Source organism: Cyprinodon variegatus, unplaced genomic scaffold (genome assembly GCF_000732505.1).
Source record: "Cyprinodon variegatus isolate N-32 unplaced genomic scaffold, C_variegatus-1.0 Scaffold1211, whole genome shotgun sequence".
NCBI classification, from domain to species: domain Eukaryota; kingdom Metazoa; phylum Chordata; class Actinopteri; order Cyprinodontiformes; family Cyprinodontidae; genus Cyprinodon; species Cyprinodon variegatus.
Genome location: NW_015151664.1, coordinates 30,958 through 55,351, shown reverse-complemented (window position 1 = coordinate 55,351; position 24,394 = coordinate 30,958). Strand labels below are relative to the sequence as shown.

The window sequence follows — 24,394 nt, the reverse complement described above, 5'->3', positions numbered from 1 at the left end:
GCCTAAATGCACTGAGTTGCCGCCATGTGATTGGCTGCTTAGAAATTAAGTGTTAACGAGCAGTTGGACAGGTGTACCTAATAAAGTGGCCAGTGAGTGTATATGTGTACCAAATTCAGTTTAAATGCTTCTTCAACTATTATTCTGGGCTGCCTTCCTATCGAGGTGAGCCGGATGCAACTGCTGCCATTGTAACCGGAGCCATTTCTCTGGTCTGTCATCATGTCTCATAGTCATTTAATATATATACTTCAGAAAGTGTTATTTAAAGTCACAACGTGTAACTTTCGGCCACTAGGTGCGCTAGACCTGTGACTGCCTGTATTTTGCTTCTACTAAACATTGAAAATAATAACAAATACATATGACTATATACTAGGAGCAGAGTGTTAACTTACGAGTCTAATAATAAAGTTGCGAAAAGAGAAACAGATTTACATCAAGCTTCTACTTTCAGCCTGCGGCAACAAAAAAATTCCTTTCCAAGATCAGCTCTTGTTTTTTTCTTGGCGCACGATCCCTTTCCCGTTTTCTCTTTTTAGCCTCCTCAGAAGGTTTAAACTTTTTCCCTGCCTGGGCCATGACCAGGAGTCAAGGAGATGGAAAAATAGTAGAGCAGGCTCTCCACAGGCTCATGGCCTGTGGATCTTCCTGTGGCCATAAAGTGAAACGTTCTTCCAGTTCACTTGACCTGGCCAATGAAGGTCATCTTCTCCCAACTTATAGGTGGTATTTCAACATGGGAGCTCATCTCGTAGCGTTGATTGTGTCTAGCGCTGCTGATTGGCCAGAGGAATCATTTACAAAAACTCATATGTGTCCAATCTTAAGGTAATTTTTTTTTTTTTTTCTGAGCGATCTCTTGTCAGGAAAGAATCATCTAGAGGATGCTTGAAGATGTAAACAGATCTTTCCCTTTGCAGATACTATATAATTACAGGCTATTGGATGGATCTGACCTTTGCAAATCTATTGATATAAATAGCCATAGCTGGTGTGTATGTGTACCAAATTCTACAGAGATTGGGGTTTCCTGTTTTGTTTTTATTTACTCAACTTTTTTTCTTTTTTTGTCATTACACTGCCACGAGTACAAAGAAACAAAATAAACTCTCAGTAATTAACCCATCCCCTTGGGGAGCAGTGGGCTGCCATTGTGGGGCACCCGGGGAGCAGTGTGGAGTTAAGGGTCTTTGCTCAGGAACCCAGAGTGGCAGTCTGCGGGAGTGGGGTTTGAACTCAGAACCTCTGGGACCAAAGCGAATGCCCTGACCACTAGGTCACCACTCCCTCCTACCAAAAGATCTCTGTTTAGTTTTCGTAAGATCAATTTATGCATTATTTTTTCACCACTAATTTCAAGTCTGAAAAAATAAACATTAAAAGGAATAGCAATCGAATAAAATATAAAAATTACGATAGACTTTACTTTATGATACTTTATCAATACTTAATTGAAACTCGTACTCGTTGTCTCCTGCTTTATCAAGGATGGGGTCTCAGGGGAAGCTGTCTCGACAAAGACCCCCAGACTTCCATCTCCACAGACACTCCCTTTAGCTGTTCAGGGGGAAGCCGAGCCGCTCCCAGGCCAGCCGAGAGACATAATTCCTCCATCGAGTCCTGGGTCGTCGACTGGGACATCCCTGGAAAACCTCCAGAGGGAGACGTCATGGGGGCATCAGAAAAAGATATCTGAGGCACCAAAACTGACTCCTCTTCATGTGGAAGCTGATCTAATCACACCTCTCCCGAATGACCAAGCTCCTCACCCTATATCTAACGGCCCAGCCACTCTGCGGAGAAAGCTCATTTCAGCCGCTTCAACGGACTTGTTGTTTCAGCCATGATCTAGCTTTCATGACCATAGGTGAGGGTAGGAACATAGACCAACTGGTAAATCGAGAGTTTTGTCTTTTTCACTCAGCTGCATTTAGAAAGTTTTGTGTTGATATTAAAACCAAATAATATGCCATAGCAGCTCCAGCAAGAAAGATGTAACCCAGTGCCTTTCCAGGCCAGAAGAAATGTAAAGTTCCTCTAGCATCCCTTATTTTAAAATATTACTTTAAATTGTTTACACTGGTGCCCTAATAACAGTTACTGAACTAATTTAGAATATTTCTGAATCTAGATTACCTGTTGGAATTGCACATTGGAAATTTTTCCTCTCCACTGTCGCTACAAGCATGCTTAGTGTGAGGGATTGCCTTTGAGATGATAAGTCGATGCAATCAACTGGTTTAAGATAGAAAACGTTTAATCAATTTGACTGTATAATCTGGTGAACTGTAAAGCATCTTGAGATGACATGTCGTAAATTGGCACTATATAAATAAACTCAATTGAATTGAAATTTCGAAATTATTATAGAGCTTTGTATTCACTAGTCTATTTCTAAAAGTTAGTGTAAAGTACATTTATGGTACTGCATAATTACCTTTCCATTTGGATACATTTCCCTGTAGCTGATCAAAGAAAAGCAAAATCAATTCAATTCAATTCAGTTTATTTATATATATCACCATGTCACAACACACGTCATCTCAAGGCACTTTACAGTTAACCAGATCATACAGTCAAATTGATTCAAAGTTTTCTATCTAATGAAAACCAGTTGATTGCATCAACTCATTCCCTCACACTAAGCATGCTTGTAGCGACAGTTGAGAGGAAAAACTCCCTTTTAACTGGAAGAAACCTCCAGCAGAACCAGGCTCAGCGTGAGCGGCCATCTGCTGAGGCCGACTGGGGTTCAAGGAATCAAGTAAATGGTTAACCTTACGCAACCTCAAGAAGTTTTTTTTATTTTTTTTATCTTACATCATGTTCATATTGCAAAAGCAAAAACATACAACAGTGAACAGAAAAGAAGAGAAGCAGACAAAAATACAGGAAATGATATACAGGAATACAAAAATTACAGGAGAACAGTTAATGGGTAATATAGTTAAAGCTACAGTGTGTAATTTTCAGTGACATCTAACGTCCAGACTGCAGACTGCAGCAACATGAACATCTCCCCCCCACCGCTTCTCCCCCCCAACAGTACGGCGAGCGTTACGGGACAAAATGTCTTTCACGACGTTTGCATCACCTACCTTCTCAAGTGATGAGGTTTGTTTACATAGATAATTTTACAGATAGTATTTCATTAGTCTGTGTAGGGTATAGATTTCAGTACCGTCTCAGTTCATTTCTCTCAACTTGCCGTAGTTACTTTCGAGCGTAATGGGCGATCTCGCAATCGCTAGTTTGTTGGCTCTGCGCTGCCGTAGCGCAAAGATGTCTGCCTCCATGGCTGCGAGACCCGCTCCTATGTAATTAGAAATAACAAATTCTAAGGCAATGCAAATATTAAGGTTAAGAGGCTGAGCTCGTAGATGATGATAAATAACATAGTTATGTATAATATATTACATTTCTGACTGTATATCCCTGTAATTATTACACACTGTAGCTTTAAGACATTTATGATCATTCAAAACGAGTTTAAAAGAATTTTTCCTTGCAGAAATTGTGCATTTATTGATATGAAATTTTGCTTGGATTGATAAAAGATTGATTATATAATTTTTCCTTCAGAAGCACAGACATTGCAGAAGCCAAATAGCACATCATTCGTGTACACAAGGGTAAAGTTAGCAAGGATGTGAGCCTGAATATAACAACATTTCTCCAAGAAGTCACAGTGAATGAATGAGCATTTCCAACCTCAAGAATATATTTTTTTGTTTTTTATTTTCATTGATACATATTCACAATGCAGATACAAAAAAGCACCCCAAGAAGAATCTTTTTTTTGTTTGTTTTTTTTTTTATTGCAAAAAATATATATATATCATACATGAACATTATAGAACATTAATAATTACAAACATACACAACAAGAAGAAGGAGTGGCTGTTATCTCAGGCCCATATCAACGTCATAAATAACGGAACCTCAGAACCAATCAGATTCCGTAGCCGGGAGTGTTTTCAGCCAATCACAGAGCAGCTGCTGTGTCAACAGCATCCGCTAAGCAGTTTAGCATCAGGCTGACGGGAAGCTAAGCTATAGACACGTAGCAGCCCTTCTCGCCTTGTTTTGATTATGTGTTGAGCTTTAAGTTGCTGAAGTTCCAGTCTGTCAAGTCAGTAACCCGATCAAATGGTAATGAATGTTGTTTTCTATCTGTCTTGTTTTTTAACTGTAACAAGATAAACGTCGCAGGAGGGGGCGCAAATGTCACGTAACGTGGCGTTGATGTTAAAATCAGACATTTAATCGACATTAGCTGATGTAAGTTAATGAAACTCAACACCAACGCCCCTAAGGCGAGCGATTTACAAGATACGATCCAAATTTGATGAAACTATAATGTGTTAGCATTGTTTACATTTTTCATTTCCTGTTAAGTTTTTACTAAATGCATGAAATCTTCTTTTAGTATTATTTGTTTCTGTAGAGTAAATATAATTTACTGATTTCTAATCTGCTTCACTTCCATGCCTAAGCCTCCTAAAATACTTCCACATCCTCCTTTTAGTTTCATTTCTCTCCATGTCTCTCACCCATGGATCTTCCAGATGCAGTTCATGCTGCTGTTCAGCCGGCAGGGGAAGCTGCGGCTTCAGAAATGGTATGTTCCTCTGTCTGACAAGGAGAGGAAGAAGATCTCCAGAGATCTGGTCCAGACCATACTGGCCAGGAAGCCTAAGATGTGCAGTTTCCTGGAGTGGAGGGACCTCAAGATTGTGTACAAAAGGTAGATGATGGAGCAAAAAAATAATAATTTTGCTGTGCATCATTTTGCCCAAATAGACTTATAGTGTGGGGTAAAATATCATTTAACTGTATTGATCTCACATTGGAGAAATTAACCTCTGCATTTAACCCAACCACTTGGGGAGCAGTGGGCTGCTGGCCTGGTAAAATAGCCCCACCCGCAAGTTTGGTCTTGCCTCGATCAATGCCCTAGGCCCTAGAACTGGCGGACCAATCACAATGCAGAGATGTTTTGAATTTCTGGATGCAAAGTGGGCTGGGTTTTGAGGGCGTGATGACAAAGCTGTGTGACACTGGAGAAAGCACAACAGTAGCATGCACTGTGGCAGCAGCAGCTTTCATTAGAGCACACCATTAAAAGTTAAAATTTCTCTTTTCTGTTGCTGTTGTTTTAAGATCATTTTAGGTGAGAATATTATACTTTAAAGCATCACTATATGCTCATTTACCGATTTAATGTGTAATTATAAAAACTATTTCAGAAGTTTAGAGGACCACGGCAACCAGCGGACCTCCGAGGCTAACAGCACCCGTCTGCAGCGTCCCTCTCTCGGCAGAGTCGTGTCTGAAGGACCGCTGGCTCTGATGGCGATTTTTGACTCAGCTTTGGAATCAGTTTTGGATTTGGGGTTTTCGTTTAAACGTGTGCAGGAAGAGGATTTACACTCATTCATTTTTAAGAAGGACGTATTCGCCGTTTTACTGACAGGCTGTTTGTTTACACTCCCCCATAAGCTTTCTGTCGCGCTTCCTACGTCACAGTCAGTTGCGCTCATTGGTCAGAGCGCTGGCCAATAGGCACAGACAGCGGTTTGAAAAACACCGGGTTTTTCTCATCAACAATCTTCCGATGTCTCATTCATCGGGGCCAGACTAAATTACACATTTAATCTCACATTTAGTCTGGTTTATCAGGCTAGTGGGCTGCCATTGCGGGGCGCAATTGGGGGTGAAGGGTCTTGCTCAGAGATCCAGAGTGGCAGTCTTTGGTCATGGGGTTAAAACTCAGGATTCCAAGCTCTATGCCATAACCACTAGGCTGCCTCTAAGTAACCACCAGTAACCAGATTCTGGGATGTTTTACTTTTTCTCAGTTTTACCAGTGAGAAGAAAATTGAATCTTCAGACTTAGTAACTGATTTATTATCCTAAATCGGAGGTCTTCAACAGGGGGTCCACAGAGGTACTGCATGGGGGTCACGAACGTTTTGCTTGATTAGACTTTTTTTTTTATATTCCCCCCTCAAATTCTTTCCATTAATTGAAATGTCTTTAAATCCACATTAACATGAATTCAACACACTGTAGTAAACAGATAAATGGAGGCAGAAGATGTCTTTCGGTCATCAATGCACACATTCTGCGACACACAGGAGCTCTTTCAAGCTGGGCACCGTTTCATTCACAACACCTGTCCCATTAACCAGGAATGAGAAATACTTTAATAATCCCAGGGAGAAATTACTTTTGTTACATTACTTCATCTGTAATAGAGTGACTATAGGATCAGTTCAATATAACAATTTGATCGATATATATAAAATTAGGGGGTCATTGCTCCATCTCACCAGCAGTTTGGGGTCCCTAGCCTCAAAAAACGTTGAAGACCTCTCTCCTAAATAACAGAGCAAAGTATATAAGTAAATAGAGCTTAAAACCTTTAAACAATCATGGAAATTCTGGTCTGAGGCATAAAGTCAAGTGTCAAATTTTTATTGTATTGTGTCAGAATATTAATTTGTAGAGTTTCAGTCATTAGCCTCAAAACGAGATTAATAGTTTAGCTGGATTTGTGAGAATTGCATAAAGGTCCAGTAAACTAACATGAATTAGCTATAATCCAGCACAAACGTATTTGCTGGTTTATAAATAGTGCATTTGGATTGTTGGAAGGGCTTTATATAGCCCTTAGAGCTCCTGCTTGCAAGGAAACAGCGCTAACAGCTTTACCACTCTGCAGCCCATTAGTTAAGTAAAAGTGAGTGTTAAAAATGTTATGTAAAAATATTGCGTTCATCTCTACCATCTACTTACAGAACCCAATCATGTCGGTTTTTCATTTGTTTTGAATTATTTTTGCCCCAGAACTACTTAGCCATAAACAATACTAAAAACAGAGATTTGTGGTTAAAAACATAAACATTTAAACACAACCCTGCTTTTTTTTATAGAATAAGAAATTACGCCTTTAACTAACATTCACACCTTTACTGTATCTCAACACAGAGGAAACAAATAATGGTTTATTTAACCCTTCTTTGAACTATGTTTTTTATTTAGATATGCCAGCCTGTATTTCTGTTGTGCCGTCGAGGATCAAGATAATGAGTTGATCACTCTGGAGATCATTCACAGATATGTGGAGCTACTGGACAAATATTTTGGCAGCGTGAGTCTCTGAAATGTCACACAAACAAGCCGGTGACAAAAACGGATCACTTTTGTGATTAATGGTGATATTCCCACACAGGTTTGTGAGCTGGATATCATCTTCAACTTTGAGAAGGCCTACTTTATTCTGGATGAGTTCCTGCTGGGTGGAGAAGCTCAGGAAACCTCCAAAAAGAATGTGCTGAAGGCCATTGAGCAGGCTGACCTGCTGCAGGAGGTGCGACCATTTTTATTTATATTATATTTTTTGTGATGGAGCAGAACTTGTTTAGAGTAAAGCAGATATTCACTGCAAGAGATGATTCGGCCGATTAGTTCTGGAAACCAATATTTAACTAGACTTTGGTGTTTTAATGAAATGCTCCACAAATCAAATGTTAACTATGATTTTAGATCTTTACATACACAAACCTCTAATCAGTACCTTTATATTTCTCACAATAGTATTTAAATCTTATATGCGAACTCACTTTTGTTTGTAACGAAATAATTAAACCTGGCTTTGAACCAAACAGAAGGGCTGCTCTCGCATGGTGATGCATTACATTCTCCAATGTGAATCCATCTGCATCTGCTGCCACCTGTTCATTCTAAGCCAGCAGCGATTAAATTAAACCTCCTCCTACTCCACACTCTGCCTGCTTGTGCTGGTCTCTAGGTATAGCCACTTGGAGTTGACAGATTCCCAACTCAGTGATGTATTTATAGCAAAGCATGCCAGGCCATTGTTTACATAGCTGACCGTGCAGACCGCCGTCTTTAATGCTATTAATTCCACCTAAAGCCAATGCATGAAACGTTTTATTTCTCTCCTGCAGGAAGCCGAAGCACCACGGAGCGTCTTGGAAGAAATTGGGCTCACATAGAAACTGCCTTTGGTTTCACATTGAGATGATCACATCCTTTTTGTCTTTTCCTGTCTGTAGTGTCAGTGTTATATGTATATAATCAGCATCATTGTATTGTACTGTAAGGTCCATTTAATGCGGTGCCATATGTGGTTTTGGTGCGTCTCTACAATATCCTGTAATATTTAGCATCAATTTCTTCAAACCTCCAAACTAAACCAATGTAGCACCATATCTCACCACTCCAGAACATTTTTTTTTAGACTCCAGCTATCAATGCTTGCAGAATCTGTTAGTGCACAATTAGTGAACAGTTGTTCACTGATAAGAAGTCACAGTATTTTTAGCTTTCACAATATCTAAATGAGTATTTAAGTAGAGCGAACTTGGACAAATGGTGAAAACTTCAACTGTATGCGCGGATTCTTGGGAACAAATATCGTTGGAAATTGCATTTATTGGATTTAAATGTTTTGTCAGTGAGGAAGTGGTGATTGCTTTCAATATTTTCTATTTTGTGCCAACTTTTTTTTAGGGTTATAATGCGCACAGTAATGCATTTCTGTACCATGAGAACTTAGGTTAAAATTCACAGGATCTTATTGTTACAGGATGTTTTATACATTGCTAGATTAGAGCGCCAGTATTGCTTTTTGTGTTGATTACTCTTGCAGAACAAAACAGTTTACATTTGTTGAACCTGGTGGTTTATGAGTTTGCTGCATCTTGCCAAGCCTCCTTCTGTTGTCTATATCGTCATGAGTAGCAATTAGCTCTCCTCTGAAAGTCTTCAAGTGAAATGTTACATTTTTTGTGATAAGTCTGCATTTGTTCCTTTCTCTAGTCTTCAGGACAAAAATAGTGACTTAGAAACACTGTTATATAACCACTGATGAAAGGTTTGGTTCATTGTTAGACAGACTAACTTATGACCAAAGAACACTGTGTTTAATCTTGTTAATGGTGTCTAAAGGCCAGAATAACAGAAAAAGGGAATTCCATAGACTGTATTTTATTTTCTGAGCTTTTTAGATAAGTGAAAGAATCAGATGCATGAGAGGTATCCATTAGCCTAACTCAGTTTAAAAGCAGATGAACAAGATGGATGATCTTGGACAATACAGTTTGTTTTTTCTGCAATCAAGACCATTATTGAGCAAAACCATCTCTGATTTGTGCTGAATAACTTGTTCAATATTCAACACTGCCAATGGTTTTTCTTAAACAATAAATGTATTTAAAAACAACCTTTGGTTTCCAACTGAAGAACCTTAAATGGTATTGAATCCATAAACAGTATTTATTTTGAAATGTGTACAAGTTATGTTTAAATTTGTTGAAAGGCTGCACCTGAAATACTTTGATATAAAATAGACGTAAACATTTTTAATTAATCTTAACATTCAGAGTGTAAGATGGTATTATGCTCCATATGCTGAAGCAAACAGAATAGAAGAAAAGAAGGAATAAGGATCAAATGTCCCCGTTTGCCGTCAGCTCACTCTGGATTTCAGGAGTGGCCTCAGTTTTCACCTCTGAGCTTAAATGATTCCCTTCAGCAGTTTCCTCTTCTTTTAGGTTTCCACTGGGACTGGCTATTGAAGAATTATCCCAAGTCTTATCCTCTGACTCTTTCTCGGTTTCTGACTCTGTGGAGGAGTGGGTTTTGTCAGAGTGGTGCCTTTTCTTTTTGTGTTTCTTTTTGCTCTTCTTGCTTTTTTTAGAGCGTTTGTGACTGTTGGTTTTTGTACCATCAGAGAGACTTTTGGCTTCTACCTTAGGACTTCTTTCTCTGCTTTGTTTCCGTCTTTTCTTTTCTCTACTTGTGCTTCTTGATCTCTCTCTCGTGTCTCTTCTAGAACCCGTATCTCTGTATTTATTCTCCCTTTCTCTACTCCTGCTCCGATGTCTGTCTGTCCTCCTGTCGCTTTGTCGGGATTTAGACGTGCCTTCTCCACGCTGGTGAGAGGTCCTCCTCTCTCTGTCGTCCTCCCACCTCCTGTGAGATCTCTCTGATCTCACTGGGCTGCGGCTGCTCCGACGTTGCCTCCACGATCGCTCTCCGTAGCGCTCTGAATGCCACTCGTCTCTGCGGCTTCCCCTGGCACTTCGGTCGGGGGAGATCTGAAGGTCTCTATCAGCTTCCCAGAATTCATTGCCCGGGTTTCGAAATACATGCAAAAAGTTGCAGTTTTTGCCTTTAGGGCACTTCTGCCTGTCAAAGAGCCCTAATGAGAAAAAAAAAAAAACAGAAAACAATTGAATAGTAAAATCCTCTAAAAGGTGTGTTGCTGGTCTTTCCCTAAAGAGCAAACTCACCACATATGGCACTCTTCCAGCGTGTAACAGGACACATCTCGCACTGAAGCTGGCGACCTGCATACCACCTCCCATTGAACTTCATGAAGGCCTCGCTGCACAGCTCCTCACTGACAGGTGGAAAAAGGTCAAAACGGTTGGAGTCCGTTCCAGATGTATTCACACTGCATGAGCTTTGTATCTACAATCTAGAATTCAGTTCTCTTAAACTGACTCAATGGCATTCATTCAATGGCATCAAACAATAAAGCTAACTTATTACAACCTGGCTCCCTTCCATGTTGCTCTCCATTGTTTACATTCCTGATTTCTGTCGCACTGATGACATCATCAACACTAACCGAGCCTGATGGCATCCTCAGACACAAGCAGTGGGAGGACAAAACCCATGCAGCTTGCCAGTGGGAGGTTAGACCCACATTTGTTTTGCTAATGGGAAGAGAACCAAATGCTGCTTGTTAGCAGGTCGACCCATGTTTCAATAACCTGCATTAACTTGCTATTTTCAGTGGGAAAGAGGATTTATTTTCTCCTGTTTATTTATTCCTGTCAAATTGCTGACTAGATAGACTGCAGGTTTATCAGACCTTGGCAGGAAATGTTGCAAAGAAACACCAGCGGTCAGACGCTAAATCGGTGCAGTACATATCAGCCTTGAGAGTCAGAGCCAAATCTATTTTAAATCTGTTGCATGACTCTAGAATTCCTTTTCACAGATGTTCTCCATTTCCTATCATGAAGTTAAAGCTGTTTGGCAAAGAAACATGAGCGACATATTTCCGTGTAGAGATACCTACAGCCTTGAGAGAAATATTCTAGAGGCCTGGATACTTTAACTGCAGCGAGAAGTGGTTGAACGAAGTACTGACTCGGTGCACTCCACACTTTCCAGATTTGAAAACTATGTCAGATTTTTCTTCCACAATTATGCAATACTCTGTGCTGTATATCCCATTAAAATACCTCTACCATACATTTACTTTTTTGGTTATTATGTGACCAAATGAGAAAAAGTCAGTAAACTTGTTATGTAAAAAGTCAGGAAATTAGTCACTTACGTGTCAAACTGTACGTAAACATTCCCTCTCAGATGTGGTTCATGATTGCAGCAGACCTAAGAGCAGAATGGGCAGGATGTTACAAACACATAGGAACTCAAATATTAAAAGAGATAAATCATAAAATTAAATTTCAGTAAACAGCTTTCTCTCCTTTCACCTTGAATTGCACAACTTTGCCGATATTCTTGAACTCAGGCAGAACGTCGTGATAAAATTCAGTGAACAACTCCAGCAGCTCCTCCTCGCTGTGCTCCAAACAAGCATCCATGTCATAATCATCCCGCCGGGATTCATCCATTCCGAAAGTCTTAAACATCCCTCGGATCAGCAGAGTCGGGCTGGAAGTCGGATAGTCGTGTTTCCGGGAACATCTGCACTTACAGATAAAAAACAAAACAAAACAAAGATCATGAAGAGGTTCCTTTAGTTGAATTATAAATGCATCTCTGAAATGACAATATTCTAAATTTAAACTGCACATTGTAATGCAGGAAGGAAACCCAAACTGCACCTGTCTCCAAATCGGCACGCTCCGGTCTTAATGAAGAAAGGACAGTTGGCTATGTTGCGCTCTGTTCCTGAGCTCGGTGCTACAGGAGCCTCGGGATTCATCCACGGTCCTCCATTATCCAGCTACAGAGAACAACAAACACGTGTCTGTATCAACACTCCACTTGTTCTACCATCAAAAAGTCAAAGCACACATTTCAGCTTTGAGTCTTTAGCATAAAAAGCTGGTTATGGCTTAAATAATACATTTGTAAGTCTCCTACAGATGCTCTGCTATATTAGGGTGACCTTTTGTTTTGGTTTTTTACCTGATTCTCAGCTTCATCCAACCTCTTCTGGACGGCCTCCTACGAATGTTTTAAACACACCATTTGTGAAAAATAAGAACATGCTGCACCATATCTGTTATTGGGGGTTAAGAGTTCATTCCCAAGGCCTGATGGGCAAACAAATCACCCAAAATATAAACAGAAAAATGAAATATTGACAGACTTATAGATCACGTTTATATAAAGGTACCACACAAGGTAAAAGATACATTCTTGATGGGAAGCTGAAGATGTAAGGTTTTTTTTTTTCATTGAGTGTATCTTAGTTGAGGAATAGGATGGTTGCTTGTGCCAACAAAGTCAAGGAAATGTAATCATCACTCATGAAGCAAAATCACGGTTTATCTGATTATCATTAGGTAATAAAATCTGTTTAACCTTTTATGTAACTTGAATGTTTTCTATAATTAGCAGCAGAGGATATATTTCTTTTAGTTTCTATCCTCCTGGAGTCCGTTTCACCTCTCTGTCTCGCTTCTCCTGCAGCCTCTGCTCCTTTTCCTCCTCTTCTCTCCTCTGCTGGGCTTCCCATTCCTCCTTTATCATTTGCTGTAAACAACAACAGCAAAACTTTAGCATCTGTGTTTTAACTGTTGGAAAGTGACAAGGCTGCATCATCACAGTTCTTTATCAATGAAAATCTTTAGTTTTTTATTTATAGGGGATTACCTCCTCCTCCTCTTTCTTCTTCTTCGCAGCTTCCTCCCGCTCTCTCCTCTGCCTGAATTCTTCCTGAGCCAGTCTCTCTCTTTCCAGCCACTCTTCATGTTGCCGCTGACTTAAATACAAAAAATATAAATAAGTTATTGAGTGATTTAGGGTTTTCAGTAGCTGAAAGAATGGGATGGATGCCTACCTTTCCTCGTCAACAGCCTCGTCTTCATCATTCTCTTCCTCTTCTTCTCCAATATCAGCTTCCAATTCTATCATAAAGCACCATCCCTTAGTTAAATATCAATGCAACACGGAAATGAAAACTGCTCAGGAAAAATGATTAAAGTTTGTACCACATTTTCTGGCTTGAGCAACAGCTTGTCGTTTCCGTCTTCTTCTCTCCTTCCTCTGAGCCAATCTACGCTGCTTTTGACTTAAGTGTAAAAAAACAATAACATCTGGTTGAAAACACTCATCGTTTACTTTAGAATTTAGCTAATCAATTGATAGAGACTGTGCAAGCTTCTTAGCATCTTAATACCAGTTTTATAAAAAAAATGCTTCATGTTTTTGTTTTTTTTACTTCGTCATCTAGTTGTTTTAAAATGATAAAAAGATGATTTCAAACCTTAATGCAGGAGTCGAGGCAATAATATTGGGAGCTGCCATTGAAGCTAGCTGCGGTTAGCTCAGCTAACGGTAGCAAACAAGTTAAATGAATAACTAAATAAAGCTTATAGCTCTTTATTTTATACCCTCCAGGATTTCGCTAAGAGTCTTTATGGAGATATTACTAATATAAACATTTCTGCTGTATTTCAATTAGTGCAATCAACAGAAATTTCGAAAATTAGAAATCTGTGCTAGCTAAAGGGGTACTTGTATGCTAGTAAATGGAAGGAAGAGGCTAAAGTACTTCCGGGTTCCGGTAAAAAAAAAAAAGAAAAAAAAAATATCAATTTCTTCTTGTGGAAATGTTTGTGGCGGTTGGCAAAAACGTTAGGTGAGCATTACCGCCACCAGCTGGTAAGGAGTGTGAACCACATGGCAAAATTAAACACTGTCGTCAAAACGTGTTTATTAATTTTTTTTTTTGTCCACATAAAAAAAAAAAATCTGTCTAATAATTTCAAGAAAGGGGGTACATTCATTATAGCAACATACTTTGAATAGTGATGCTTGAATGTAGAAACAACAAGATAATTTTTTGAAAATATATATTTTCTATCCATTTTATGAAATAACCTTAAATTTAAACATGAAGGGTATAGTAGGTCCCTGTGGAGTTGTAGGACAAATGCTGTCAATATCAGTTTGTACGTTTGATTTAGAAAAAAAATACATGGACTCCTAAAAAAATATAACATTTTGGAACTTTAGGTGTTTAGAACACATTTGCCAAGAACCCATCTGCAAGTACAGGAGCTGTGAATAAAATATTTTCAGAATTGTACATGAATGTTTTTTTGTTTTTTTTTACCTCATCTTACAAGTTACAATAACCGCAAATTATTTCAATGATAATTCAAATTTCTGACTCGAAAATTAAATGGTTTTGTTGGCAAAAACTTTGAGAAGATAATAGTACCGGTAAACATAAAGCTGTTGTTTTTAACTAACAAACCAGAATAAGTTTCTTCATCTTGTTCACATTTTTATTCACATTTCTTGCCTAAACAACAAGACATGGCTCTATTCCAGTTCCCGGACGCAAGCGTTAAAAAACAGAGACAATCCAAAAAACAAAGCTTTTTTTTAAGGCATCCTTGTCATCTGTGGTATGTGTAAGCATCCCAGAGGTGCCAAGTCATTGGGATTTTTTGTCTCCCTTTGGTTTGAGGAAGAAGTCTGGTTGTGTGCAGCAGCGATAGCAAAGAGCATGAGGCACAAGAACATACAGAACATTAACAAGCAAAAAGATTGGCTGGCTGTCAGCTGGCACTCTGTAAGAGAACGGTGTCCGTGTATGAAGGGACGCACCAATATGAGAGAACTGGGCCTGTAAAAAGCAGAAAAGGAAGAAATGTGAGAAATATTCACAGTAAGTTAAGGTTTAAAGAGGACATGTTCATCTGACAGCACCGATTCATATGGATTTAATATATTATGATACTTATTTTGGATTCTGATCCTCCAGGACTGGTGTCCTGCACATTTTAGATGTGTTTCTGCTAAAACTAATCTAAATAAAATAATTAAATCATTTGCTGGACTCTTGAGAGCTTGACTTCAACTGAGGTGGTAATTGAGCCATTTAATTCAGATGTGTTGGACCCGGGAAGCAGGTAAGGGAGACAATTTACCAATGGAATAAGACCGTTTAAAATAAGAAAACGAATTGCATTGTTTTAATTCAAGTGTATAAAAGCTAATTATGTCATTTTAAAATACTCATTCCATTGCCAGATCATCTTATTTACCTACTCAAATTAAGAAATAATGACACTTTATCTATAGTTATTTTAAGATGTTTTGAGTTTTACATCTATCTCACTTATACATGGAAAGGCACAATCTTTTTCTTTGTGGTTTATAGATTGTTGCAAAAAAATATATATATTTATATATATTTTTTTTTACGTTTGGACAGCTATTTAACAAATTCTCATTCAGAATGCCCTTTCCGAGATGAATGACAAGATGTACTTCAAAATCTTATCACATTCATATTTACATTTTATCATAAATGTATTTCTGAGGCAAACTTTCTTTTTACATAACAAAAGTCAGAAAAGATTATTACAATACAGGCAAACATTTTCAAAAGAATCACACTAAATTTACACATGCAAGAAAGACGTAAAAAAGAAAATGAAGATAAACTGATAACTAAATGGTTTTGCCTTTTTCAAAACTGCACAGTTGGCAAAGATGTCATCACTTGGTGTACTTCTCAGGTTTTCTCAGATTTTATTAAAGAGGTGATACACACTGAAGTAAAGCTGCACCCAATGTTCAGTTCTACACCTGGGAACAATGCCTAAATAACTATGACCCAGTTTGATGGGTCATAGTTGACAAAGAGCTCTGAGGTGCTTCAATGCAGCGCCATCAAATCCATTCATTCACAGCACTATATACTATAGTCGAAGGGAACCAAAAGATATTGGTGGCAGCATCATGATCTGGGATACATTTTCTACCGATGCAAATGAGGTTTCGTGCAAGATGGATTAAGTTGTGAATAGTTCACAACACCTGTCTGGCTTAGTTAAAAATATTTAAATATATGCTGGAAAACTTAATATGGAAACCAAATCAAAAGGTGCTTCTATAAAATATGAGTTAAATGAGGGTGCTCTCTTAACTTAACCTTTTAATGCATACGTTTTTTTTTTTTTCCTGTTGAACTAGACAGGATATAACACAGGATATAACAAATTTTACATAACAAACACCTGACCTTTTAGTAAAGGTGTGCAAACCTTTAAAATCCATGTCTGTGAACCAAAATTAAGCATCAAGTGTCATGATCTCCCAAAGGGATGTTTTCTGAGACACCAGTTCAAAATGCATGCATAATACATAAACATTAAGTAATGTGTTATCATACATATAAATATAATGAGATACCGTCTGATCAAAGGGGACCACCTTGTAGATATTATTTCGAAGTGTGTCTGGTATTCTTTATCGTAACATGCAACACAGCACTGAGAACTGATGCAAAAGCAGACATTCTGAAAAGATCATTTACAAGATCTGCCTTCTAATTGGCATGTTGACGATGCAAACAGGACTGGAAAACTGATGATGTAGTTGACTGAATTTATGTTAAAAAGCCATTGCATCTGGATATATTTAAGTCATTAAGATACCTTAAAAAAGTTGAAACAAGAGTAACTCCCCCCTAATCAAGTTTTAATTAAGTTACTGAAAATGGGCGCGTTTCCTGGCAAGCGAGCCTTCTGGACCATCAGCCATCCTATTTATAGTCCAGTTAAACAGCTGACATTTAAATGAGGACTAGCAATACCACCATTCCTCTTGGTCTGAAGTCACTTTCTGCCCTAGTCCTACTGATGACAGACATGCCAGCTTGGAGCTTAATCACAATAGCTGCTTTGTATGGTAGAGAGGAGATGGTGTACTAGCTGCTCCCGCCAATCTTCATAGTTTTCCAATTTTAGATCAGAAAACATGTCTCTATTGTGCTCATTCCCCCAATAAACATACTTCAACAGTGCAGCTGGTGGGATCACTAAACAGCAAATAATTGAAACTTTAGAGAAAATAAAAGAATAACCAATACTTTACTGTATGTTCATCCTTTATCTGACACTTTGTCAAAATATTTTGCTTTCTCACAGAACTCTTTAACATAAAGGCCTCTGTGTAATTAAAATAAGACTGATACTCTAACAGCAACAAAAAGTTCATTTTAAAAGCTAAAACCTGAAGGTGCTAAGTGAAGACAGGGACAGTTTGTTCCATGATAGTTGGACAGTTGTACCGCTTTCAGACTGGTAGATAAAATAAGACACCTTTTTCAGCTATTTGACAGGATTTCCTATCAGTTCAACAAAAATAAATGTAACACAACCTCCCTAAAAAAGCTATAAAACAGAACAGAGACTTCACATCTCAATTTCCACACAAACTATGCAATAAATTTGTTTCCAGGTACTATTCTAACGAACTAAAATGTGTCTTTTGACTGATTAGTATGGCTTTACAGGAAACATTATACAAATTAAGACGCTGAATTAGACATCTAATGTCAAATAAGATTAGCCTGAGTGCATGTCATGAGGTTGACAGGGATAGGAGCGGCCCAGCTTTCCTGTTGATTAATCGCCCACATGTTTCTGAAATAGGGATGCTGTAATCAGGGCAAAGTGCACGGATAGATTTCCACTACATATAGTCTTTGCTTATTGTCCAAAAAGTTCCATTCTGACCTTATCTAGCTAAATTCCATTCCTAATATTTGCTGTGTTTTCTATTTTACTCGGGGCCAACTTTAAAAGTGGTTTTGCATGTTCTCCTTTCGTCCAAAGCTCTTTCCAATCACTCTTCCTTAAAGGTCATCGTTGTGGAGAGTACAGCTAATTGTTAACTAAGTATTTGAATTTTTAAATAATATTCGAAAGCCTAGGTGCTAAGAATGCGACTATTCTACCACCATTCTACCTCCACCATGGACTGTTCTCCGTGCCACCCTCTGGGAAGAGGCATCGCAGCATTTGATGCAGGACCAGAAGGTTCTGCAACAGCTTTTTCATCGCTGCCATAAGACTGTTGAACTGTTGAAACTCTGATCGAGTCACATATCAAGACTGTATCAGACTTGTAAACATATTTGCACTACATGGCAAATTTTTAAATCCCTTTAAACAGAACTCAACTCAGTGTTCTGCTGCATTTTGCACCATACTTATTTGTTTCGCACTGCCCTGAATCTACCATATCAATTTCTTTTGCACCATGTCTTCAAACTGCTTTTCCTTTTCTCCTACACTGTTTACATTTTTGTCACTGCTGCACTTTATACATGGAAATGTTAATTTCCCTGCTAAGCTGCTAATTCACTGTTAAAAAGCTGTATGCATTGAAACTCAATAAAGTTTGTCTAATGATCAGTATTACCTACCTGAGCCAGAGCACCTGAGTGCACAAGAGTTAGATCTGGCATCCACTGACATCCTGGGACCAACAGCCCATACAAAGTCAAAATGTAGTATGGTCCTGAATACAGCAAGCTCACTAGCATCTGGAAAAGGGGGAAAAAAGTTCAAGAAATGACCGATCAGTCAGGTGACTGCGTTTCCAGGAACCATGTAAGTAAGCTACCTGAACTTTAGGGTAGGCAGAGGGATCTTTGAGGTAAGGCTCAAACCGCTGGGTGTAGTCCTCACACAATTTGCCAGAACAGTCCAGAACAACCTCCAAAAACAAATACCAGCCATTAATAGCAATTTGCATAAACCCATGTTTATTGATCGTTTTGCAGTTATTTACCAAGCCTCTGAAGACACAGAAGGCGAAAGCTGGAATGAGGTAGACAATGAATAGTAGATCCATAGGTCTTTGGAGCAAGTTCGCCCGCTGGGCCTCTTGACTGCTCTGAAATTTAACAGCATCAGTTTTGCTTTTCATCTGCCTGTGCCCTGATATGACCTTCTGGAGCTTAAGCTGTACTGTTTTCATCTATGCTTTTTGAATTTAGAAGACGAGCCACAGGCTTCTCCTACTGGTTCTATTTTCCTTAAAGTTTCTCAAATAATTAAAGACTGAATTAAAGATTGGAAATAAATTTGATTATTGGGAAATAATATAATCTTTAATCAAAATAAATAGTTAAAATCTGATATTGCTCCATGTTCCTGGTGGGTTTTTTGTGTTGCTGTAAGTTTTTGCCTTTAAAGATAAATGCATAAAAACTTTCTAACCCTTAAAACTAGGAAATATATTTCCGACTGACTTATTTCAATCTCTAACGTTCTGCTCTCTCTGCTTTTTCCCATCATAGTAGCTTCATCTGATCTGTTCCTGTTTGTCTGTAACACCATCCAGGAGAGAAATATCATCTGTGCTGCTGCCATCAACACCTTTGTTTATAGATGTTCAAGCTTGGCCTGTTTTTCATTGTTGTCCTGTTTCTCTGACTGTGATTGGCTGGATGTGCTCTCCTCATCCTCTGACATGAGAGCTGGCTCGGAGCTCGTCTGTCTGGCTGTGCATTTCCTCTGGGCAGGGGCGCCTTTTACAGCTGCTTTTTGTATCTCTGCTTTCTTTTCTATGTCTGCTTCTATCTCCTTGAACCCCAGTCAGCCTCAGCAGATGGCCGCTCACACCGAGTCTGGTTCTGCTGGAGGTTTATTCTTGTTAAAAGGGAGTTTATCCTCTCCACTGTCGCTACAAGCGTTCTTAGTGTGAGGAATAGTCTTCGAGTCACTAAGTCAATGCAATCAACTAGTTTTCCTTAGATAGAAAACTTTGAATCAATTTGACTGTATGATCTGGTGAATTGTAAAGTGTCTTGAGATGACTTGTGTTGTGAATTGGTGCTATATAAACAAACTGAATTGAATTAGATTAGCTAATTATATGCTGGATTTACTGTGGTTGGATTGATCTGGTTAAACCACTTGTTGCTTCCTCTTTATCTTGATTTAGACATTATTAGGTATGCAGAAAATATTGAGCAGAAACTGTGATATGAAATAAATGATGACATAAAGGTTTCCAGTTTGACAAAAGCAACACACCAAGCAGAATTAGTTACTTACTGTTAACTGAGCATCATGTGTCGAAGGCTGACTGAAGACCCTGAAGCATGCCCACACAGACACTGAGATATAAAGCATGTGGAGGATGAAGAAAGGAGTCACTTGGGTCCCATATTTTCCTGGAAAAAAGACAGAGGATAACATTTCACACAGATTTGTTAGACAATTAATAGCTAGTAGCTAGCACAAGAAATATCCAAATATATCCCCTATTATTTTTGGTGTTCTTACCCACAGCATTCCCAAGATTGTAGACAATGGTGCGCATGAGGAAAGAGCCCACCCAGTATAGTCCAATTGCCCGGTAACTGTCCCTGTGCACATAGTGGGAGACAGCTATTGTCAGCGCCACAACCCAGACATACACAGATACACCGTTAGATGGACAGGTCCTACCCCCATGTAATGGCAGCAATCATAAGCAGATACATGAGGTAATGCACACAGCCATCCCAGTAGGAAATCATGTGCCCGTGTGCTGTATTAACGTGTGGTTCTGCCTGAAACAGAGATTTGTCAGTAAAATCTGTGCCGGGAAACATTTGAGACACACCTTGTAAACACAATTGCATTTATTTGTTTTACCTCTTTTAGGTAGAATGTCACAAATCCATCAATGATGTTGTCCTGCTCCAGCCCAATGATCAGATTCACCACACTCAGGAAAGCAAACACTGCATACACTGCAATGATTTTTTTTTTTTTTTTTTTGTCAGTCAAGAATAACAAACTGGTGAATATATATAAAAAAGTCTAAAATAAAAAAAAAATTAACAAATTATACCATAGAAGAGTGGATCAACAGGAGCCTTCTTGAGCATAAAACGAATTGCAATGGTCAGAATGAGGGCTGCTGTCCACAAAGCGAAGAAGAAAGCCTCTGTACTGAATGTAAAAAGTTTTATCTTTAAAGTTTGAAACAAAACATTTAAAATCAAAACCAATTAATATCTACTTAAAGAGAGCTATAGCTGCCTTCACTTACCTGTTGTTGTATATGAGAGAATTGAATAAATAGCAGAAGGGGATAGATATAAGGGAGAGCATAAAGACTCCAGTCCCTGCAGTAGCGCTCATTGTTGTGTGTTTGGGGTCTTGTTGGATTGCAGAATTTAACAGAAATCAGCAGAAGATTCCATGATTAGTCTGTAAGGCGCGCGCTTTCAGGAACAAGTGGCCGCGCGAGGACTTGCTGCACAGCGATAGACAGGATTATCCTGCCCTGTCGGGATAAATAAAGGGTTCTAATGGAGAAACAGCCCGAATATGCGAATGTACGCTCACAAATCAAGCTAAAAAAAAAACAACTCACGCCATTTAACTGCGACTTTAGAACAAAGCAAGCCGATACGCAGGTTTGACAGCTCTGCTTGTGCGCAGCGTATTAATTACATGCAATCCCTACTAAAACAAGAATAAAAGACATTCTGCTGGAAGCAGTGCAGAAAAGTTGGGGGGAAAAAACATTCCCAGGGACACCCCAAAAAGAAGAACAAATATGCGCCTTAAACCGGTGGTCACCCTTCTGTAATCCGTTATGATTGTGTTCTTTTCCAGTTTTTCTCTAGCTCTGGAAGATTTTGGAATTCATGCTTTGTTTGCTTGAAAAAACAAATAATGGAAATAAAAGTAAAACATAACAGGCAAATGAAGTAATGTCCGTGTTTCTACATGACCTGTGGTAAGAGGCGCAGCAGGAACGCTATGGCAGGCCGATAAGACATTTATTAGAAGCGCAGTCCTCTCTATTGTTCCATTTGTTGATCTTCAAAATAAGATTCTTCCTAGTCAAAACTGCATTCCTACTAGCCAGAAATGTGCATAAAGATATCCTAAAAAAAATAAACATTACATTTCAGTCTACCAAACATAGAATTGTATTAGTAAGGATAAACTTTTAAATATCTAGAAATCTTTAATAATTTAAGTGGTCCTTTTGTTGTTTATTAACTTCACTGAATATATATTTCAGATGTCTCGATTGCATTTCTTTCTAGTCAAAATTAACATTTCAGATATCTAAAATAACGTTTTTCTATCTAAAATATTCATTTCAGATAGCTGAAATTTAATACTAGTACAAATGACGTCACATTCCTCATTCAGGTGTATTGGGCTTTTACTTCCAGATATCTAAAATAAAATTCTTCCTTTCTAAGTTAAACATTCTTCCCATCTAAAAATGTGTTTAGATAAATTCTAATTTCAGTTCTCCATAATAGAGTTACTGCTAGTATAAATGACTATTACGTTGCATCAATAATCAGCTACATAAAAGCACTCAATTCTAATTTAGATAGGAAGAATGGGATTTATGGATATCCACAACTAAATTGTCCCTGGTACAAATGTAGCCGTAGATATCTGTAAAGATATTTGTACTAGAAAAAATATATCTTAGATGTCAGAAATTACAATTTAGATATCTGCAATGTTTTCTTCATTCTTGATATGTGAAATAAAAATTATGACTAGTAACAATAGGATTAGGGAGTTCTGAAATTCATTTTTAGACATCCAGAATGCTTATTTTAGATAGGAGTAATTGCATTTCAGATATCTGAAAGTGGCGGCCCAATACACATGAATAGGGAAAAGTGAAGTACTAGGAAGAATTAGATTTCAGATATCTGAAATATTCATTTTAGATAGAAGGAATCCTATTAAAGATATCTGAAATACAAACAAATATATGTTAAAAAAAAGCCCCCTAAAATAAGTAATGGTTTGGAAATAGCTGAAATGTAGTTCTTACTATTACAAATTTGATTCCGGAGTAATTAATATTTAATTTCTACTGGTAGAAATGTAATTAGTGATATCTAAAATACAATTCTGACTAGCAGTATTTTAATTCTGACTAGGTAGAATCCTTTAGGGCTATCTATAATAGAGATGTGACTATTTATTTTAAAACTGCGCCTCATTATTCTTTTAAAAGTATCTAAAATAACATTTTATATAGGCATTATCTATAGTTATATTTCTACAAGCAGAAATCTATTTTAGATGTAAAGAGTTGGATTTCTGGATATCTGGAATGTTACATTCATTTTTGATATCTGAAATAGTAATTATGAATAGCAGTATGAAATACATTTCAGCTATCTGAAATTTTAGATAGGAGGAAAGTTATTTTAGATATCTGAAATGTACGGAGCCCCCTGGGTGTCAGGGTAAAAAAAAAAAAAAAAAAAAAAAAGAAAGCCGGTGGAAAATCTTGGGCATGGATTGATATACTGAGTGCACAGGATCAATAAATTGTGTGTCCTGCTTGCATTGCCTACGCACACAGCTGCTCCGGAACCTTCAGAGTTCGATGCAAGTTCAAGCTCTAAAGCATGCTCATTAAAGCATCGCACTGAACTATGTCTATAAAACAATTAATTGAGGAACAATACACAGAGAGCACAGTTTCTCAATCCGTGCCCACGGATTTCCACCGTTTTTTTTGTGTGTTTTTTTTTTTGTTACCCTGACACCCAGTGGGCTGCGTAGAATGTTACTTTTGACTAGGCAGAAATGCATTTGAGACATCTGAATTACATATTTAGTCAAGCTAATAAATGTCAATACGGCCTGCCATAAAATATACGGACAGTGGAACGCCCACAACTTTTGAACTTCCTTTTTTTTAACTTTCGAACTTCCTAACTGTCTGCCAAACACTGATGTTTTGTGTGAACATGTCACCACCTACTGGTGGAGAGTAGAACTACAGTTTGTAATAAAATCTGATTTTTTTTGCAACTGTTTTTCTTTTTTTCCCCTTTTAAGTTCCCTTGAAATTGTTAATGGTTGGTGTGCATTATAAAATCTTTTGTAAGTTTTTTTAAGTGTAAAATTTCTTAGAACAATCATTTAAGGTGCACAGTTTTTCTGCCATTTTAGTGAAATAAACTCAAGCAGACAGTGAAAGTGTTTGTGCAGATTGGGCAATGATGAGCAAAATGAAAGGTGTTAGTCATTTTTATTCAAACATGATAGTTTTCCCACGTTTTTTTTGTTTTAATTAGCTTGGAAGTTGTGTTCAACTAATCTTTTGGCTAAACCGACCTAATTTATCCAATCTACATTTTTACTCGGGGAAAACAATGCAAATTAGTCTCATCAGCCAAAATAATTAAGTTTAATCGCAACTTTCAAAAGCCAAAGAGAAGTCTTGAACCATCAAAACCTCTAAAGTGAGAGCCTGTGTCTTACAGATGACACCACCTATGCAGGTAGGCATAGCTGGGAGAAAATAGTCATTAATAGTGACGTATTAACACTGGCTTTGT

At 38.1% G+C, this 24,394-nt stretch overlaps 3 protein-coding genes across 4 annotated transcripts; 1 reads left to right on the top strand and 2 right to left on the bottom strand.

Moving 5' to 3' along the window:
• Positions 1-3,974: 3,974 nt before the first annotated feature.
• On the top strand, positions 3,975-9,247 carry ap1s2 (adaptor related protein complex 1 sigma 2 subunit). The gene is made up of 5 exons (XM_015401346.1): positions 3,975-4,155; positions 4,572-4,750; positions 7,051-7,159; positions 7,241-7,378; positions 7,980-9,247. Exons 1-5 carry the CDS (start codon positions 4,153-4,155, stop codon positions 8,025-8,027), a joined length of 477 nt encoding a protein of 158 aa, XP_015256832.1. The 5' UTR covers positions 3,975-4,152; the 3' UTR covers positions 8,028-9,247.
• Positions 9,248-9,337: 90 nt separating this feature from the next.
• zrsr2 (zinc finger (CCCH type), RNA binding motif and serine/arginine rich 2) lies at positions 9,338-13,798 on the bottom strand. The gene is made up of 11 exons (XM_015401345.1): positions 13,511-13,798; positions 13,236-13,315; positions 13,085-13,151; positions 12,898-13,006; positions 12,691-12,777; positions 12,208-12,246; positions 11,901-12,022; positions 11,547-11,760; positions 11,387-11,442; positions 10,329-10,438; positions 9,338-10,237 (listed from the first exon to the last, which is right to left on the bottom strand). The coding sequence occupies exons 1-11, from the start codon at positions 13,549-13,551 to the stop codon at positions 9,483-9,485; spliced, it is 1,680 nt and encodes a 559-aa protein (XP_015256831.1). The 5' UTR covers positions 13,552-13,798; the 3' UTR covers positions 9,338-9,482.
• A 170-nt stretch (positions 13,799-13,968) lies between these two features.
• On the bottom strand, positions 13,969-21,802 carry tm6sf1 (transmembrane 6 superfamily member 1). 2 transcript variants are annotated; one of them, XM_015401340.1, is made up of 11 exons: positions 21,427-21,802; positions 21,100-21,336; positions 20,899-20,999; positions 20,700-20,797; positions 20,511-20,614; positions 20,346-20,428; positions 20,115-20,233; positions 18,844-18,948; positions 18,676-18,768; positions 18,476-18,595; positions 13,969-14,881 (listed from the first exon to the last, which is right to left on the bottom strand). In XM_015401340.1, the coding sequence occupies exons 2-11, from the start codon at positions 21,189-21,191 to the stop codon at positions 14,690-14,692; spliced, it is 1,107 nt and encodes a 368-aa protein (XP_015256826.1). In that variant the 5' UTR covers positions 21,192-21,336; positions 21,427-21,802; the 3' UTR covers positions 13,969-14,689. The 2 variants fall into 2 exon arrangements, with proteins under 2 accessions (XP_015256826.1, XP_015256825.1); XM_015401339.1 differs by having other exon boundaries at positions 21,100-21,802.
• Positions 21,803-24,394: the final 2,592 nt, after the last annotated feature.

Bases quoted from the DNA above. Each gene is read 5' to 3' on its own strand.
- tm6sf1 (XM_015401339.1), bottom strand. From the start codon at position 21,191: ATGAGCGCTACTGCAGGGACTGGAGTCTTTATGCTCTCCCTTATATCT. The intron at 21,000-21,099 runs GTAAGTGAAGGC...TTTTACATTCAG, and splicing joins TCTCTCATATACAACAACAG to TACAGAGGCTTTCTTCTTCG. The intron at 18,596-18,675 runs GTAGCTTACTTA...CCCCTTTTCCAG, and splicing joins CTGCCTACCCTAAAGTTCAG to ATGCTAGTGAGCTTGCTGTA.
- zrsr2 (XM_015401345.1), bottom strand. From the start codon at position 13,551: ATGGCAGCTCCCAATATTATTGCCTCGACTCCTGCATTAAG. The intron at 13,007-13,084 runs GTAGGCATCCAT...TTTGTATTTAAG, and splicing joins GAGGCTGTTGACGAGGAAAG to TCAGCGGCAACATGAAGAGT. The intron at 12,023-12,207 runs GTAAAAAACCAA...TGTTCTCTGTAG, and splicing joins TGGATGAAGCTGAGAATCAG to CTGGATAATGGAGGACCGTG.
- ap1s2 (XM_015401346.1), top strand. The intron at 7,160-7,240 runs GTGAGTCTCTGA...ATTCCCACACAG, and splicing joins TGGACAAATATTTTGGCAGC to GTTTGTGAGCTGGATATCAT. The intron at 7,379-7,979 runs GTGCGACCATTT...TCTCTCCTGCAG, and splicing joins AGGCTGACCTGCTGCAGGAG to GAAGCCGAAGCACCACGGAG.